Source organism: Callospermophilus lateralis, chromosome 3, assembly GCF_048772815.1.
Source record: "Callospermophilus lateralis isolate mCalLat2 chromosome 3, mCalLat2.hap1, whole genome shotgun sequence".
Classification (NCBI taxonomy): Eukaryota; Metazoa; Chordata; class Mammalia; order Rodentia; family Sciuridae; genus Callospermophilus; species Callospermophilus lateralis.
This window is the reverse complement of record NC_135307.1, coordinates 91,242,255-91,259,765: the sequence shown is the minus strand read 5'-3', so window position 1 is coordinate 91,259,765 and position 17,511 is coordinate 91,242,255. Positions and strand designations below refer to the sequence as shown.

General features: G+C 48.2%; 2 protein-coding genes across 2 annotated transcripts in view; one reads left to right on the top strand and one right to left on the bottom strand.

Annotated features, from left to right (window-relative positions):
- Positions 1-5,024, bottom strand: part of Duox1 (dual oxidase 1) — a 30,459-nt gene extending 25,435 nt beyond the window's left edge. The window contains exons 1-7 of the mRNA XM_076848534.2: positions 4,967-5,024; positions 2,859-2,942; positions 2,500-2,664; positions 1,474-1,661; positions 1,107-1,308; positions 794-960; positions 130-190 (exon numbers count right to left, since the gene is read on the bottom strand). Coding sequence (XP_076704649.1) covers positions 130-190; positions 794-960; positions 1,107-1,308; positions 1,474-1,661; positions 2,500-2,664; positions 2,859-2,942; positions 4,967-5,024 — 925 coding nt within the window. The remainder of the gene's footprint in view (positions 1-129; positions 191-793; positions 961-1,106; positions 1,309-1,473; positions 1,662-2,499; positions 2,665-2,858; positions 2,943-4,966) is intronic.
- Positions 5,025-11,903: 6,879 nt separating this feature from the next.
- On the top strand, positions 11,904-16,752 carry Duoxa1 (dual oxidase maturation factor 1). Its single transcript, XM_076848532.1, has 7 exons — positions 11,904-11,963; positions 13,554-13,729; positions 13,962-14,019; positions 14,658-14,792; positions 15,078-15,291; positions 15,562-15,779; positions 16,496-16,752. The coding sequence occupies exons 2-7, from the start codon at positions 13,583-13,585 to the stop codon at positions 16,750-16,752; spliced, it is 1,029 nt and encodes a 342-aa protein (XP_076704647.1). The 5' UTR covers positions 11,904-11,963; positions 13,554-13,582.
- The last annotated feature ends 759 nt before the right edge of the window (positions 16,753-17,511 follow it).

The window sequence follows — 17,511 nt, the reverse complement described above, 5'->3', positions numbered from 1 at the left end:
GTAAGAGAAGAAGGAGGGACACTAGAATTCGGTTTTTAAATGATTCACCATTCCAGCCCACAAAGAGAGAAAAAAAAATTACATATATATATATATCTCCCCCATCACCCTCTCTTTGCATTCCCTCACCTGCATATTTCGGGGGCGTTTTCTGCAGGAAACTGGGCAGCCACTCATACAGAGCAATGTTCTGAGGGTCAGAAAGAGGAGATGGGCTGAGGTGAAGAGGGCAGTCTGGGGGACATGATCAAAAGTCCATCCTCTACCCTCAGCTTGGGGCTGTGTAAGAGACTGTGGGACCTGTGCAGCACAGGTGTGATTCTACATTCATTGCTCTCTCCTAGGTTTTTCCTCTTCCTTGGCAGATCTGGGTGCCTGAAAATACCCCAGCCATCCCCTCCCCCAAGGAAACTTCCCACTTAGACACACCCTGGGCAGTGTGTGGATATTGTGGACCTGGTGGGGCCACCAGAGAGCTGAGCCCAAGGAAGACAGGTGCAGAGCTGAAGACCCAGGAGGGCAGTGCCCGGAGAGACAACCTAAACAGGAGCAGAACCTGGGCTGTCCCCAAGAAAGAGGAGATTGGGGGTGGGAGAGCCCGTAAAAATAACCACAAGCAAAATCCGCTCGGTAGGCCTCCTTATCATTGATAGGGGCTTTTTCTAGACATTAGCTCCCTAGGAAGAGGAGCCTCCAGGAAAGCAGCATTTCTGTGTGAGGGTGGTCGCCGGATGAAAAGCTGTACCAGTGGACTTGCACGTGGGTGGCCAGCAGGGTAGATGGTTCTGCTGACCTGGTAGGTGGCGATGACCTTCTTGCGTGCGTGCTGGAACAGCTCCTCGTCCCCCCAGTGCGGGTGCTCCTGGGCCAGCCTCTGCGCGCACAAATTGTGGTAGCGAAACCAGAGCAGGCCCAGCGCCTGCAGGAAGGGCTCCCGGTTCCCTCGCTGGGCTCCGAAGGCTGCAGATGTTGGCATGCACACCAGAAGATGAGCAGCTGCGCGACCCGGGGAGCCCAAACACAAACCCCGGCCCACCCTCGCTCCCACCGACACCGGACACCCTGACGCCTCCACTTCGCGCCCCTATGCGCCCCCACAGCCTCACCATACAGTCCGTGATGTCCCCGCTGCCCCGTAGCGGGGTCGGGCGCGGTCCACATGAGCAGCGGGTCCTGCGAGTCCCGAGGGAAGGCGGGGTCGGGCCCTGACGCCAGTTGTCCTCCAGAGAAGCTCCTCAGAGCATCGCTCCAGGAATGAGAGGAGCCATAGATGGCGCTGCCGTCCAGCCAGCCGGTCACCTGGTTGGTCTGCGGGGGCACAGGGTGGGCGAGCAGGGGTCAGGGAGCAGAGATGGGCAAAGGCCTGCAGGTGGGGAGTGGGAGCCTCTCCCTGGCCCATCCTGCCAGGCCTGAACCCCAGGGAGCCACCTGCCCCAGGCCCAGCCTTCCAGTTGGCAGCCTGGCTGGCCTCACCAGGTCCCGGGGTTTGCTGGGGCTCTGCCCCGTCTCTGGGTCCCAGCGGCTCCTTTGGAAAGGTAGCACCACATCCCCTTGCTGGTTGGGGTCGAACACGGGGTCTCCAGGTGGGATGTGGATATTGAGGAATTCCGCGGGACAGCCAGGGGTTTCCACACTCACCAGGTCTGACAGCACGTGGTAGCCTGCAGGAGGCAGTGCTAGAGTCAGCTGAGGGCCACTCTCTTTCTTGCCTCAGGTATCTAGTCCTTTTGCCTCTCTTCAAGCTTCAAGAGTCAATAGTAGCCTTTATGGGCAAGTCCAAGCCTTGACTTCCTTGCATTCCCTTTCAATCCTTTGTCTCTCCTGACCTGCCTGTGCCTACACCTGATCTAAGATGTTGTCATTCTCAGTTTGGCCTTCTCCTTGGTAACTGGGAGGTGCTCACTGAGTGTGCCTAGGCAAAGAAGGTATCAGCACCAGCTCCAACATGCGCAGCTGGGAGCCTCCCTGGGGGGCCTGACAGCTTCTGAGGGAGGTTAGATGGGGGAGCTTGCAGGAGCAATCTGAATGGCCAGCAGGAGGCAGGCCTGCCACCTGACCCCTCCCCCACTTCACTAAGGTCCAGCTGGCTACTACCTCGGTTAGCCCTCTCTGTTACAATGGGAACACTTTCCCGAGCCTGTCCTATGAGCCACTGGGGCAACAGGGTTCCATGAAGAGTCCCTACCAAATGATTTTCATGCTCCTGCTTCCAGTTGCACCTCTATTCTATCAGCCCAATAAGGGAGGGATGCTCCTTTTGACTCTGCCCACCCCTCCTCTTCCTTCAGAGGACAGATTTATGCCTCCCCCATCAGACTTCACTTCACTTGGATCATCCCTCCCTCTGCCTTACTCTTACTCCATTGCCTCTTCCTCCATCTCTCACCCCCACTGTCAGACCCTCCATCACTCTGTCCCCATCTCCTGACCCCTCCTCATACAACAGAGGTGTCCAGCTAACCCCCAGTGGCCTTCCTCCTGAGAGGCTGACGTCCTCACCAAAGAAGAGGCCCAGTACAGTTCGGTTTCTCAGAGAGGCCTGCCCTGCAGGGCCCCTCATGGCAGTGTTACTAAGGTCTCGGGGGTTGGGCAAGTGAGGTTCTCCCAAGGGCTGGTACACGCCATCTGCATAACTAGCTGGGACCAAACGCTGCAGCCGAGAGCCTGATGGAGGAGAGATAAGAACAAGGGTAAATTCTCAGGGAGCATACTTGACATCTCTCCTAAGCTTCCCTCCATACCATGAATCCTAAAACCTTAGAAATGGATGGCCTTTGCTGACACTTACCAGTTCTCACTCTATTCTAGTGAGTACCAGCCTGCCCCTGGGACACTGTCCCCACTTGGCTCTCACCTACCTTTGCTGCCCCATCTGTGTTCCACAAGGTTGTTGTACCATCCATCAAAACGCTGCACCTCCCATGCAATGGGTTTCTGGGCTCCTGGGTGAGAGTGGAAAGAAGGGATGGCTGGGCAAGTCAGTGTGTGAGAGGCCAGGCAGGTCTGCAGGGACTGGGTCCTGTGAATCTGGCACTCAGGGCAGCAGAAGTTGGACCTACCCCAGAGGTGGGAGGTGGGCATAGAGGGAGAGACAAAGGCAAAGTCAGGCCAAACTCAAGCCCCATCTTTAAGCTGCTCAGAGGACAAGATACTACCACTAAAATAGAGTAGCTGGATGCAGTGCCTGCTGACAGGTGGCTTCAGAAAGGAAGAGAGGGCTAGAGAAGGACAGTAGCTATGTGGAAGAGGATGCAGAGGTCTCCCACTCCCTTCATGCTTCAGATCCTTGGTGATCATAACAGGACAAAAAACATTCTCAGGCTGGAAGACACGCTTCAACCAACTGAGAGAGCCCCCTCTGTTAAAATTAGAAACTTCCTTCAGCTTGTCCTAGAGCCAGTGGGGCAACAAAATTCCACGAAGAGTCCCTACTAGACTATTTCTATGCTCCCCCCTCTACTTTCACCCCTACCCACCCCCACTCCCATCAGCCCAATAGGGAGTCAGTTACACCCCATACCTGGGAAGGACAAGTCATTCTGTGACCCATCACTGGGCATGGACAGTCTAGAAAGGAGCCTGGCCCTTTCCAGCTCAGCAGAGCCTAAGGCAAGGGTGCAGTATGCTCTTCTGGTCTTTTTCCCAGTTTCTTGGGTGGGACCTGGGGCTGGACTGGTCATGTAGATGACCTTGCCCTTTTCCCCTTCTGGGACTTTATGTTCTGCATAAAATTCCTGCTCTTAATGCCATAATACTTTTCAAAAAGTAGGGTCTAGGAAGGAGCACTCAGCTACTGGGGGCAGAGCAAAGGGAAGGGGAGAAAAGGGAGGGTCCAGAATCAGGTGTGGGATGGAGATCTTTCTGGTCAGTAGACCAGACCATTTCTCATCTCAGAAAACAGAATAAAGGCCTGTCATCAGCCAGAGAAGACAAACTCCTCTGACTATCCTTAGACCAAGGACAGGGTCTCTAAGCTACCCTCCTGCCCATGTGTGTGCCTCCTCCGCCACCCACCACAGCACGCTCACTCACTTACCAGGGAATCAGGGAAGGAAAATGACTGAAGCTATGATGTTTGAGCAAACGACACAGGGGCAGGGACGAAGACAGCCACACACATGTGATCTCTAAAATAAGATGAACTGGTGGCAGAACATCCTTTAGGGGAGCATACAGGGTGAGTGCTTCTTAGAGATAAGAGGCAAAAGATAGGGAGAAAAGGAAACCCCAAAGCCAAGGAAAGGAGACGGCTGGAATGAAGGTGAATGTGACTAGCTCTGGCAAAGAAGAAACTTCAGGGGACATGTCATCATCTTGTCACCTCCAGCCGGCACAGATCATTCCACAAATTTTCTCCAATTCCTATATTTGCATTTCCCATCCCTAATGATCAGATTTGCTCCTTTTAATCTAACCTGTGGCACCCTAAGCCCACTTCCCTCCTCACACACCCAGACTACAGAGAGTAGCCTCAGATTGTAGTAAGAAACTGTCCAAGGCTGAAGATTACAAGATTCAAATCTTCTGGATCATATTGGTTTTGGTTTTAAATATTGTTTGAAAACACTAGTAATTCCCCTTCAGTTTGGGGCCTAATATTATCCCAAGACCCTTTATTGTCTTGTATCAATCAATATTTTCCTATTTTGAATCAGAGACCCTTAGTTTATGAAAAAAGAGAGAAGATAGAGGAAGGAGAAAAGGCCCCAAAACTGGAAGAAATGAAATAGAAAGTGCTGACACACCAGCTCCCTAATTCTGTATATTTGGTAATAATTTTCATTCCATTTCCATCAATTTATTCAACAACTAGAAACGAGCACCTACCTACCATGTACAGGACATTGTATCAACTAGGGCCTAAAGATATAGACATGATCACTACATAGCTGCTATCCTCGGGGGAGCCCAGAGGATGCTGGGTTCCTCTGCTCACAACCTTGACTCTACTCCAATCTATACTTACCCATGGGGGTCCATGGCCCAATCAGGAGGGTCCATGCAAGAGCCATGTAGAAGCCCATGATAATAGAAATTCAGCTGTTAGAATACCTCAAAATGGAGACCCTAGAAAAAGAAAGGACAAAGAGAATGAGCCCAACTGTTCAGAAGAATCAAGCCAAGGCTGCTGTAGGCCCCTGTGAATCTAGAACAGGTAACAAAGAACAAGAGACTAATTTGCTCCCAAGATCCTGTCCTTGATTCAACAAATACTCAATGAGCACCCACTATGTACCAGAAACTGACCTAGGCACTGGAGAATAAGTGAAGAACAAAATAAAACTCTGCCTTCATGGACTTTAACTTCTGCTTAGTTGGAAAACCTTGCTTTGACCCAGCTGCCTACAGAGTGTGTGTTCCTTGGACAGAGCCTTGCTTGGGGGCTGAGAGACTGAGCTGAGGTCTCAGTGCTGCTACATGGGCTTCTGAACAAGCCACTTACCTGACTTGATCCCTGTTTTCTTCTTTCAGTTATGGGAATAAATATACCTGAACTATTTAGTTCCAGCATGGTTGCTAAAATCAAATGTGAGATTAAGGTTGAATTCAAAGCAAGAAAAATGACAGGTGTTATGCAAATGCAATATAGAGTAGGCTGGATCTTGGCTCCTCTATGAAGCCTGAAGAGGGGTACAGTGCCAGGTGCTCGTGTTTCAGGGTTGGCTTTCTGCTCTCCCCCTGCAGGCCAACAAACCACCCAGGTACAACAGGGAAACAGAGGTCACAAGGGACTCAAGTTGGGACTCCTAAGTGGCACAAAGAATGCCTAAGGCCAGTGAGAGCCTCCTAAAGGCAACCTGGATATTGAAAGGGAGGAGGTAGAGGCTCAGGGAAAGCCCCTTCTACAACCAAACCTCAGTAGGACAGGTCATCTAGTCAGAAGAAAGAACCCAGGAAGCAACCTCATCCCCACTCCCATATCCTACAAATAGAAGAAACCTAGGCCCTGCCACAATGTAAAGGCTCAGTATTCCATCCATTCCATCTTGCAGAGTCTTCCAGAGCTGGCCTTTGATAATATATAAAGAGCTGGGCTCTGGATAGTTGGAACTGTATGACTAGATATGCTAAGGTCACCACATAGGTCCTTCCCTAATCCAAACTGTCCTACTCCTTCCCTTCTACCATCATGTTTTCAGGCTCCTGGGCACTAAAGACTAATGTACCACTCAATCCCAAAGGGCATGCAGTAAGTTTTCAGGCCAGGATGTGAGGACATCCTGGAGAGAAGGGCAGGCATGCTTAAAAACTATTCTTTGTGGATAGGTAGCCCTTAAAGATTTACACAGCAATGTGGTGCAGTAGCTTCCCAGTAGTGGGTCAGAGCAGTTAAGCCTCAGGCGGTGGCATAATCAGGGAGAGAACACAGGCCTGCCTGGTTCTTATCCCACATGGCCACTCTTCTTAGAGTGGTGACCCTGGTGGCCCTGGGATCAGAGGAAGATGAGCTAAGGTTATAGGGATTCCAAACTAGTCCCAAGAGAGGGGCTGGGGGAAAGCTTGGACCCTCAGAGCCCAAAGCTCCCTCCCTGGTATGATGTGCTGGTGCCAGGAAGAAGATTCTCAAAGCTCAAGCAAACTAGGCCACCCAACATTCCAAGGTCCGGAAGAACCCTGTCTCTCAAAACTCCGGTGGGGCAGAGGACAAGGCCTAACAGGGTCCATTTTCGCATTAGGATAAGATTGGAAGGTGCAGTGAGGCAAGAATTCCCTTTCCCTCAAAAACTTAGCAAGATGGGGCTCCCTCCCTCTACGCCCTGCCCTTGGAGTTCCCTCCCTCGGAGCCACCGGGCCCGCGGGCTGGAGAAGTCCTCCTGGATCTGACCTTGGCCGGGTCGTCCCCCGACCCCTGGACTGTGGATTGGCTCTGTCCTGGCTCCCAGCTGGGCCGGCGAAACGCGTTCTCGACTGGCTGCCTCTCCGGCTCTGAGCCGGGGCGGGCGGGGCTGGGGGGTGAAGAAGGGACGCATCCTGGCGCTGGGGAGGGGCGGGGCAAAGTGGGGCGGGATAGAAGCCAGCGAGCCGGGACCCGCCAAAGTGCTCCGCCGGGACACGGGCGCTCGAGGTGAGAAAGCGTGGGTTTGCTGGGCTCAGGTGGGGGATGTCCTGTTGGTGCCCAGGGCTTGACTAGTGTGGCCCTGTGGGCGGGAAAGGACAAGTCTGCCTCTACGATTTGGATGGGGCTGAGGGTGGAAGACGGAGAGGGTGCGGGGCGGGCGGTGGCTGAGCCCCTACTCCTCCCTTCCAATCTCCAGTTGCCTTTAGGAGGCTCTCACTGGCCCCAGATTCTTTCCACACCGTCGGGTCTGGGTATCAGCCAATGCCCATCCACAGATCAGGTCAAGCGTTAAAAGGAAAGCACGACCCAGGCAAAAACTCTATAAGTTTCTGCTACAACACCTTGCCCCATAGTTTGGGGTGTGATCTCTTGGGGGGGGGGGCGGTCTCACTGAGTGCGAGCCGCATCCCATCAGAGCCAGAACTGCATCTGTAGGTTTGCGGAGGTGCTGCCCTGGGTGCTTGGGATGGGGACAGGGAAGTGGTAGAGAAGGGGGGGTTGTAGGGATGGCTGCGGAGGGGGCAGACCCTGGGAGAGCACAGTCCTAGCGCGCCGGTCCCTCCCCCTCGAGGCCGGGTGGGAGGCAACAATGCAAAGCCTCGGGCGCGGTCTGAGAAGTTTGGGAATGACTTGAGGTAGAGGGCGGGGAAACACCCGGTGGTTTGTCCGGCCACAACTTGGTCTTTAATTGAGTTAGGAAGGGAGTGGGGACTGGAGGACAGTCACGGCGGGAGAAAGGCGCTTTTGGTGATAGAACGTCTGGATCAGGTTTCTCCCTACTCTTACCCCCGGGAGCACAGCGTTTGAGGTTCCACAGGAAGAGGTGAGCGACACGCAATGCCACGCACGCGCTATTTGGAAGAGGAGAAGGCAGGGAACCATGGTCGGGGAGTGGGTGGGAAGTATATGGCAGCTGAGGTCTGTGCAGTCCGGCTGGGTTCAGAGGTCTTGAAGTGCTGCTCCCGCATCCTCCCCTAGGGGCGCAATTCTCGAGTCCACCCAAACCAAATTCACATTAAGTGGGGTTGTTTTTATTTTTTATTTTTTTAAAATGTGGTGCTGAGGATTGAATCCAGTGCCTCACACGTGCTAGGCAAGCGCTCTACCACTGAGGCACAACCCATCCCTCAAGTGGGGGTTCTTAAAGGAGAAAGTCTGCTAAGAAATTAAGGCAAGGAAAACCTCACAGGATCACGAAAGTCACAAAGTTTACAGATACTAAATCACTGTCCTCTCTAAACGGGAGTCTGGGTAGGTTGGGTGCATGATTCCCCACCCCTGAGTTTCTTAACACATCAGCCTTTTCTGGGGGATCTTCCCAATCCACTTTTCAGATCTTGTTCTATTTCTCCACCTAATGTCTCCTTTAGTGCAACAACAACAACAACACACACACACACACACACACATACACACACACCCCTTTCTTCAGAGAAAAGACAGGACAGGAACTCCTGACAGGTCCCCTTAGCCAGCCAGAGCTACACATTTTTAGTGGTGTCTGTCTCAACCAGAGACATAAATCATCACATTCCAGGAACTATGCATGGCCAATCAGGTCTCTTGGCAACTTCAGGCATGTCATTCACTCCTCCTTTTTAGGGGATTAGTAGTTCTTACTGTATGGATTTCCAGCAGGGGCAAGACTTCAGGAAGAAGTCCCATCAAACTCCAAGAAAGGTCACAGAGCAAAAAAACAGAGCACATGACTTTGAATGATGAAAACTAGAGCAGACTAGACTGATTTTTTTTTCATGACTATAACTTCATCTTGTACCTACCCTTCATACACATAAGAAAACCCCACTTCACCCTGTGGTAGGTAGGGACTGGATAACTGCATATGAAATACAGCTGAGCATGAGGAAAGACTTTAGTACCTAAGGGGAGTACAGGAAAAGAGAATGGTGCCTCTGTCATGCAAAGTGCACTAATTGGCCCATCCAAAAGTGAGAAAGTATCCCAATTTTATCACAGGGATGACTAATGGAATAACATAGAAGTCTGTGTTACTGAACATGTCAGTGTTTGGGTGCCTCCTTCTTGTGTCTGTGTCTCTATGTAAAGGTGTAGATGTGTGTTTGACTGTATCTTATGTCTGCTTATTTATATCAATACACACTATGGCTATATAGCAATCATGGTGGCAAGCTAGGGGAGAAGTGGGAGATTTTGCCAGAATAGAATTAATTCTATTGTCAGACCCTACTTGTCAGTCAAGGAGAAAGATGGTCCCAAGGGAATCTCAAACTTTGTAAGAAAAGCAGGATTTCTGGGTGTAGAGACTTCTCATTTCAGTTCTACCTCTTCACATAGGAGCCCTGTTAACTTAATAAAGAAACTCAAATTAGGATTGGAGTCATGAAATCTTAACTTTAAATTGAGCTATTTAAGTTAAGGAAGACCAGAACCAGAAGAGATTAAGCAAGACAAATTTTATTCACCAACTGTCTTTTTGCTTTAGTCATCTTTAATAGGTATTTTGGAGAACTGGAAATAAATTAACAATGCCTTTCTGTACTTTAGGTATAGAAAACCTTTTGTTAGTGTTTCTTTGAAGCATCATGTTAAGAGAGATGAGCCATTCTTGTAAAATATTTATAACATCTCATTAAAATAAATGCAGGAATAATACTAATAAGCAACTCTGACCAAAATGCATTATATTATTTATTATTTGCTTATATTGCAAATATTTGTTTTTGACCTTCCAATATATAACATGAATTCCTTGCTGTCAATAACCTTGTTTTATCTGCCTATCTTGTTAACCAAGATATTCTACATTTTATAGCCCTTCCTCCTATATCCTTTCATAAAAAATATGTTTTCATCTAGGTGATATAAATAAATTATTTATAGGTTATATAAATAAAAAATTCTCAGACCCATAACATCTGCTTCAAAATAAAGGTTCCTATCACATATTTCACAAAACAACTTAATCCACAAATTCTTAATCACTCATCTTCAGCTAGTATCTTTCAGATTCAATTAAACATGAACACTTATGCTTGGGTCTTCACTAGTTTTGGAGATGCCAACTATTGGAAGAGAATTTGTGAAAAATATTTGAAATCACTAAAAATTGAGAGTTAGTGAAATCCCTTCTTGCCAGCCCTTAGCTCTGCATTGGTGATAATGTGGACTGAGTATAGTGTAATGACAGAGCATAGCTCCCCCTTGTGTGAGAAATCAGAAGAGGTCTGTGAGAAGAACTCCTTCGTATTCATTCTTTTGATCCAGAGCTTGATTAGTATATGCTACATGCAGGAAAGATGCAAAGATGGAAAGATTAAGTCCCTGCCCTCAAGAAATTGAGTCTAATGGGGAGACATTATTCAAACAATTAGGGTACACTGTAATTATTTTGATCATGGAGATAGGCTCAAAATGCACTCAGAATGTTAGAATAGGGAACATCCACATAGGCCCAGTGGCATCAGAGGAAACTTCACAGAAGAGATAAAACAAGCTGAGACTTGACATGTGCCAGGTGTTTGCCAAGGGAGTGAGAGCATTCTGGGCAGAGGAAATAGCATTCAAAGACAAGAAGCTTGAAAGAGAATGTCAGATCCGGGGAGAGGTGAACAGTTCAAAATGGCTATAGAATAAGCCGGGCAAAGAATGGAAATGGAGAGAAGATGGGTGTGGATTTGTCAGGGGTGACAACCAGATCACAGGGTACTTTCTATTGGACAGTGAGAAGATTAGAATTTACCCAGAGCAGAGAAGAAAAATAATTATTATATTTATTTATTAGAAAAATTATTCTGGTACCAGGGAGGGGACATGACTAAATTAGGACAGAGGCAGTAGGGAAGGAAATATGTGGATGTTTCAAGAACTATTTAGAAAGTAAGATGGCCTGGTTTTAGCTTATTTGATTAATGTAATGGTGATGCTGCCAAAAAAAATGAGTAACTCTCAGGTAGACATGGTGCCTTCCATTTGGGACCTGTTAAATTTGAGGCAGCAAAGAAACATCCAAGTGAAAATACCCAAGAGGACCAAGACAGAATCCTGGGGAGCATAAACATTTAATAGGGAGGAAGAACTAACAGAGGAGCCAAGAGGGATGGCCAAAGACAGGAGGCCAAGGAGAACATGTTGTCATAGAGATCCAAGGAGTAAAAGTATGAAGAAAGAGAATCTGTTCTGCAGAGTCAAATACCACAGAAAGTTCAAGAAGGATAAAAAGTGAGAATTTCCCTTTGAGTTCATCACTTAGTAACCTAATGGAAAAGGCAAAGATGATACAAACATTGCAATAGATCGAAGAGTTAAGGCAGTGGATATAACACCATACACCATTCTTTCAAAAAGCCTGCTGTGAAAGGAATAACAGTAGCTTGAGGGAACCCAGAAGCACAAGAGAGAAGGTTTCTTTTTTGTTGTTGTTGTTTTCTTAAAATGGAAGAAATTTGAGCATATCTTTGAAAGAAGTAGTGGGCAGAGATAAAAAAAAATTAGAAAGTTATGAAGGGGAGAAGGAATAATTGATGATCAAGGTGGTGGAGAAAGCAAGCAGGAGTGGGGAGAGCCCAGAAGGATGGATTTGCAGAAATGGAGAGAAAAGTAACACCTACTCCTGTGGGATGGGAGGGTTTAACACTTAAGAAAAAAGCAAAAACTTTATGTTAAGACTGAGACTCAGAGCTTGTATGACTTGCTCAAAAGATAGGATTAAATGGTAAAGCTGGGGCTGGGGTTGTAGCTCAGTGGTAGAGTGTTTGCCTAGCAAATGTGAAACTCTGGGTTTGATCCTCAGCACCACATAAAAATAAATAAAATACAGTTTTTTCTTTCTTCTTCTTCTTCTTTTTTTTTTTTTTTTAGGTTAAAGCTGTCTGTCCCTCATTTTTTCCTGACAACATACAATCCCCTCAGACTGCACAAGGAGGTAACCAGCTTAGGAAAGGGGTAGGTTGAGAGCTGGGGTGTATTTATTGTAAAAGAATCCCAACAGTACAACTAGAAGGAATCTGAAGTTCATCATATCCAGTTGCAGATGAGAAACCTTCAGACTAGCGAGATCATCCCCTGCCTACTGTTAAGCTATTAGTCAGTAAAGAACTGAAACTGAACTCTGAAATAATTCCAGTCCAGGATTCTTTCTAAGAAAAATTGGAGAAAGAGATAAAGGGAGTAATAAAAATGTCCTAATCCAGAAGTTTATTTGTTATCAACACTAATCTTAACACTTTACATACACAATCTTGTTCTCATAATGACCCTGTGAAGTATATGTTATTATCTCCATTTTTCAGCAAAACCAGATCTCTGTAGAGGTCAAGAAGCTGCAAGACGCAGAGGCAGAGGCAGAATTCAAACTGTTTGAAGCTGCTTGACTCCAATGCTTATTCTTTTCACCATATCACTAAATAAGACAGTGCATGACAGACTAAATTACAGAGTCTCCTGAGCAAATTGAGACCGCAATACAGATCACAGCAAAGTGAGCAGAAGTTGGGTTTATAATTCTAAGATGTTACACACACACATTTTAACATCTCTGAAATTGAGGTGTGTCTTACCAACCATGGCAATCATGGTTTAATTGGCAGTACTTTTTTTTTCTTTTTTTGAGGTACATAAACTAATAATGTATCTTGCATCCAGTTCTGTCTGAGACCTAAACACATTAGGCTCAGGTGCCATTTCCCCAGTATCCTTAAAGAGACAAACTGGAGTTAAACAAGTTCTGAGATCAGGGAACAGGCAGAGAAATCCAAAGCCGGATCTTGAGCTGAAATGGCCTGGGAATTTGATTTGAAGAGAAGGCTCAATGTTGATGACAAATGGAATAGAAGGACGTGTGGGCCCAGCACTGTGCCTGGTAGAGCACAGGTGCCCTTTTGGTGCCTATTCAGGTGGACTCAAGCTCAGTTGTTCTGGAGTCACCACAACAGGAGCCAGGATGCTTGAGAAAGCTGGACAGAATGATGTGGACAGTGCAAGGTCTGAGAATCAGTCCTTTGCTATACATGTAGCAGAACTGTTTGGCCTTTGTTCCTTTGGGGTCCAAAGCCAATCTTTTTTTTTTTCTTTTTTGTAATCTGTATCATCTTTTACCCTTATGCCATCACTTAATAGTAAATATGGCTCTTTTTATGCTCTGTGATCTTTAAGCTTGTGCTAGAGGCCTGAGGGAAATAAAGGAGAATTATATTTCTTAAGACAGTCCCAGAAGAAATAGAGAAGCTTCAAGAGTAATGGTGGCATTGATTTAGGGGACCAAGGGATTAGGAAGGCAGCATGGGGCAGCAGAGACTGATTGCCAGTGGCCTAATTCTGTCACAGCCAAAAGATGGGGAGATGGATGGATGAGGGGTAATAGAATGTCAGTACGTGGTGGAGACTGCTAAGGCACTAAAAGGTAACCTTGAAAGAAGAGAGATCTGATCTGGTTTATTCCTTGCTTCATCTCCAGCATCAAGAATAATGCTGGTACATAGAGAGCACTCAGTAAATGTCCACTGTTTTTGTACAGCATTGGCTTCTCCACTAACCCCCACCACAATGGCTGTGTTTGGACGCATATTCCCCTTCTATGCTGACCCCAAGCCAACCTTTCCAATGGACACCGCCCTGGCAGTCATCATCACTATCTTTCTGACTGCACTAGTCACCTTTATCATCATCCTGCCTGGCATTCGGGGCAAGACGGTAAGAAGAAATCACAGACCTGGAAACCCTGCCCCAGAGACACCTCACCTTCAGAATAAGGGATCCAGAGGGTCAAAATCCAGACTCAGACCTATTATGTATCAGACACTCTGATCCCAATTGACCAAGTGGCCTCAGTTGTAGAATCCCTGCCCTCCCCAAGTGTGCACAGAGGAAGGGTGGACTTGGAAGGAGGGCACTGCTTACTAAACCCACCCACCCTGTGACTCAGAGGCTGTTCTGGCTGCTGCGGGTGGTGACCAGCTTATTCATCGGGGCTGTGATCCTGGGTGAGTGCCAAGGACCGCTGACTTGGGCAGCTGCCTCCCTCCTGTGAAGTGCCCTTAGCAGCCTGCTTCTCCTCTCCTTGTTTCTCCACAGAGACCTCCAGACCCTGCCCACACCCCATCTCTCACCATGGCCTCATCCCCTTAATCTTCCCCTTACCCTTGCCCACTGAGGTGCCAGCCAGGAAACCCTGTGGGATGTGTCTCCTCAACTTTTTTTTTTTCCCCAGTTATAATGAACATGGGCAGAAGGCCTCAAGGGACAGGTCCAAAGAAAACAGGGGAGGGCTGCTTGCTTACCTTTGGTGATTAGGCAAAAAGTTTCTATGTTAAAGTTATCTGTGTCTGCCTGTCATGGTTTAGGTTAATGCTTCCTCCTTCCGCTGCCTGAGTAACTGTCTTTAAATGCAGGTGGGGAAGTGCAGAATTTGAGCAAGGGAAGTCTTAGATTCTGACCCATTTATTTTCTGACCCACTTATTCATCCTACATCAATGGTTGGCAGGCTAACTATGAACCAGATCCCAGGCTAGTTAATAGGCATACAACTGTGACCAATAGAGACATATAGCTCTCGTTTTGATGAACCCGAAAATGCCCAGACTTCCCTGAGTTTTCATATATCCAACTCCCCAACCCCAGCTGTGACTTTCAGTTCTGAGTGGTCTGTGGGCCAGGTCAGCACCAACACAACATACAAAGCCTTCAGTCCCGAGTGGATCAGCGCTGACATTGGGCTGCAAGTCGGGCTAGGAGGAGTCAACATCACACTCACAGGTGAGGGAGGGCTCTTACGTGGGAAGGAGGGAGAAGGATATGCTCTGTACCTTTGACATGGATCTATTTTGGTATGGTCCAAAGAACTATAGCATGCCTGGCACAGGTTTAGGAGGGTATTGGGTGCTGGGGTATGGTGGATTCAGAGCTGATTTCTCTCAGTTGAGATCAGCTCCTGTGGCCTTCTGCCCAGTGAGGGTGAGCTGCACACAGCTGCACACACCCAGGCAAGTTCCCTACTTGAGATCTTGAGTCCCTGCTGAGCATAGCTGCCCTATTCCATAGGGACCCCCGTGCAGCAACTGAATGAGACCATCAATTACAATGAGAAGTTCACCTGGCGCTTGGGTGAGAACTATGCTGAGGAGTATGCAAAGGCACTTGAGAGGGGGCTGCCAGATCCTGTGCTCTACCTTGCTGAGAAGTTCACTCCTCGAAGCCCATGTGGCCTGTACCACCGGTACCGCCTGGCAGGACACTATGCTTCAGCCATGCTGTGGTGAGCATGGGAAGGGGATGGAATGGGGTCCCTACTGGCTTAGTAGGGACCCAGAAATAAGGTTTCTACCCATCTCTTCTCCATTCATATCCCACATGGGATGGGCTGACTTCTGTCACCCTGGTACCTGGTTGGGAAACTCATGGGCAGGAATTCCTGCTTCACATATTTGGGGTATCTTTGGGTCCCTTGGCCTCCACCTTGTTCCCTCCAGCCTTGCCACCAAGTGGAGGTACCTGAGCCAGTCTTCAGTGGGTCCTGGCTTTCCAGGGTGGCATTCCTCTGCTGGCTACTGACCAATGTGATGCTGTCCATGCCTGTGCTGGTATATGGTGGGCACATGCTGCTGGCCACAGGCATCTTCCAGCTGTTGGCCCTGCTCTTCTTCTCCACGGTCACATCACTCACCCCACCTTGTCCCATGCACCTGGGCACTGCTGTTCTGCATACTCACCATGGGCCTGCATTCTGGATCACACTGACCACAGGTAAGACTCTCCACCCCAAGACAGACACTGAAGGGCCCAGGAGGGATCCAGAGACCATAATGTTGATGGATTTGAGGGTCCTTTTCTAGGAGCCAAGATGCTCTTGCCCTCTTTAATTCTCATCCCTATTATATCTCTCATCTCCTGCGTTGCTTTCCTCAATGCCACTTCCTCTCCCTCCTTATATATGCTTCCTTCCCTGTATCTTCTGTATCTGTCATGTTGCTCATCCCCTAACTCTCTCTCTTTTGCAAATCTTCCAACCATCCTCTACTTTCCCCCAAACACACTTTTCTATGTCCCTAATCTTAGAATACTTGTATGTCCCTGTTTCACACAACCCTAAATTGTTCTGTCGTGCAGTTTTATTTCCTCCTGTCTTCCCTCCCTCCCTCCCTCTCCCTCTCCCTCTCCCTCTCCCTCTCCCTCTCTCTCTCTCTCTCTCTCTCTCTCTCTCTCCCTCTCCCTCTCCCTCTCCCTCTCCCTCTCCCTCTCCTGGAATACAACTAAAAGAGCACTGGACTTGGAGTCTGGAAAGTCAGGACAATAGATTTGCAATATCCATAAGACCCTAAGCCATGTAACCCCTGTGAGCCCACGATGCTCTTAAGGAGGGCTCCGGCCTCCTTCGAGTTGTTCTGATGTTTCTGGGAGAAGATGTCCTTGGGAGGGTGTTACTAGCACTAAGGCAAGACATCTGTTGCTCTCACCCTCAGGACTGCTGTGTGTGCTGCTGGGCCTGGTCATGGCAGTGGCTCATAGGATGCAGCCCCACAAGCTGAAGGTTTTCTTCAACCAGAGTGCAGAGGAGGACCACATGCTGGAATGGAGTCCTGAGGAAGGAGGGCTCCTGAGCCCCCGCTACAGGTCCATGGCAGAGAGTCCTGAGCCCCAGGACATTCCTCTGTCAGAGGCTTCCTCTGAGGCATGCTGTAAGGAGGAGCACCCTGGAGAGACTAACTGTGCCTTATAAGTCTCCTCTTCCCTGGCGGCCACCTGGATTTCCAACCTGGCTCCAGACCTCATTGGTGCCCCACAAAATCACAGAACTGTTGTCAGGGTGGATTCTGTCAGGTCCCCAGCTCCCATCTGCAGGTGGAGTGGGAAAGGATGCCTGTACCTATTGATGTTTTTTTTTTTTTTTTTTAATGAAACAAAAAAAGTCTTAAGGCGCTGAAGAGATGTTGGGCCCATAAACACTGTTGCCATGGAAAGACCAATCAGGGGCAGCTCCTATTTCTGCTCAGCCTTTCCTGGATGATTTGCCTCGTGAAGGTGCCATTAATTGTAACCCAACGTCACTCATAAGGAATGTGTGGGGAGGGACAGGAGTTATAGTATCATTCTCCTAGGGACCCCTTCACTCTTGGTTCCTCTTTTTTTTTTTTTCTGGGCCCCCTTTGTTCTTCTTTTACTTTCCTGGCTTGTGTGGACCCTTGATCTGTATTGGAAAGAAGAGGCCAAACATCTTATCCCACTTCTAATATTAACCAGCTGTGCCACTTTCTTTTTGAGCTTCAGTTCTCAAATATGCTAAGTGAGATTGTGGGGTTTACCAAGGACTTTAACAGTCCCAGGGGACTGGGGTTGTGCCTTAGTGGGAGAGTGCTCACCTAGAACGTGTGAGGTGCTGGGTTAGATTCTCAGCACCACATAAAAATAAATAAATAAAATAAAGGTATTGTGTCTTACTACAACTAAAAGTAAAAAATAAAAATTAAAAAAAAAAAAA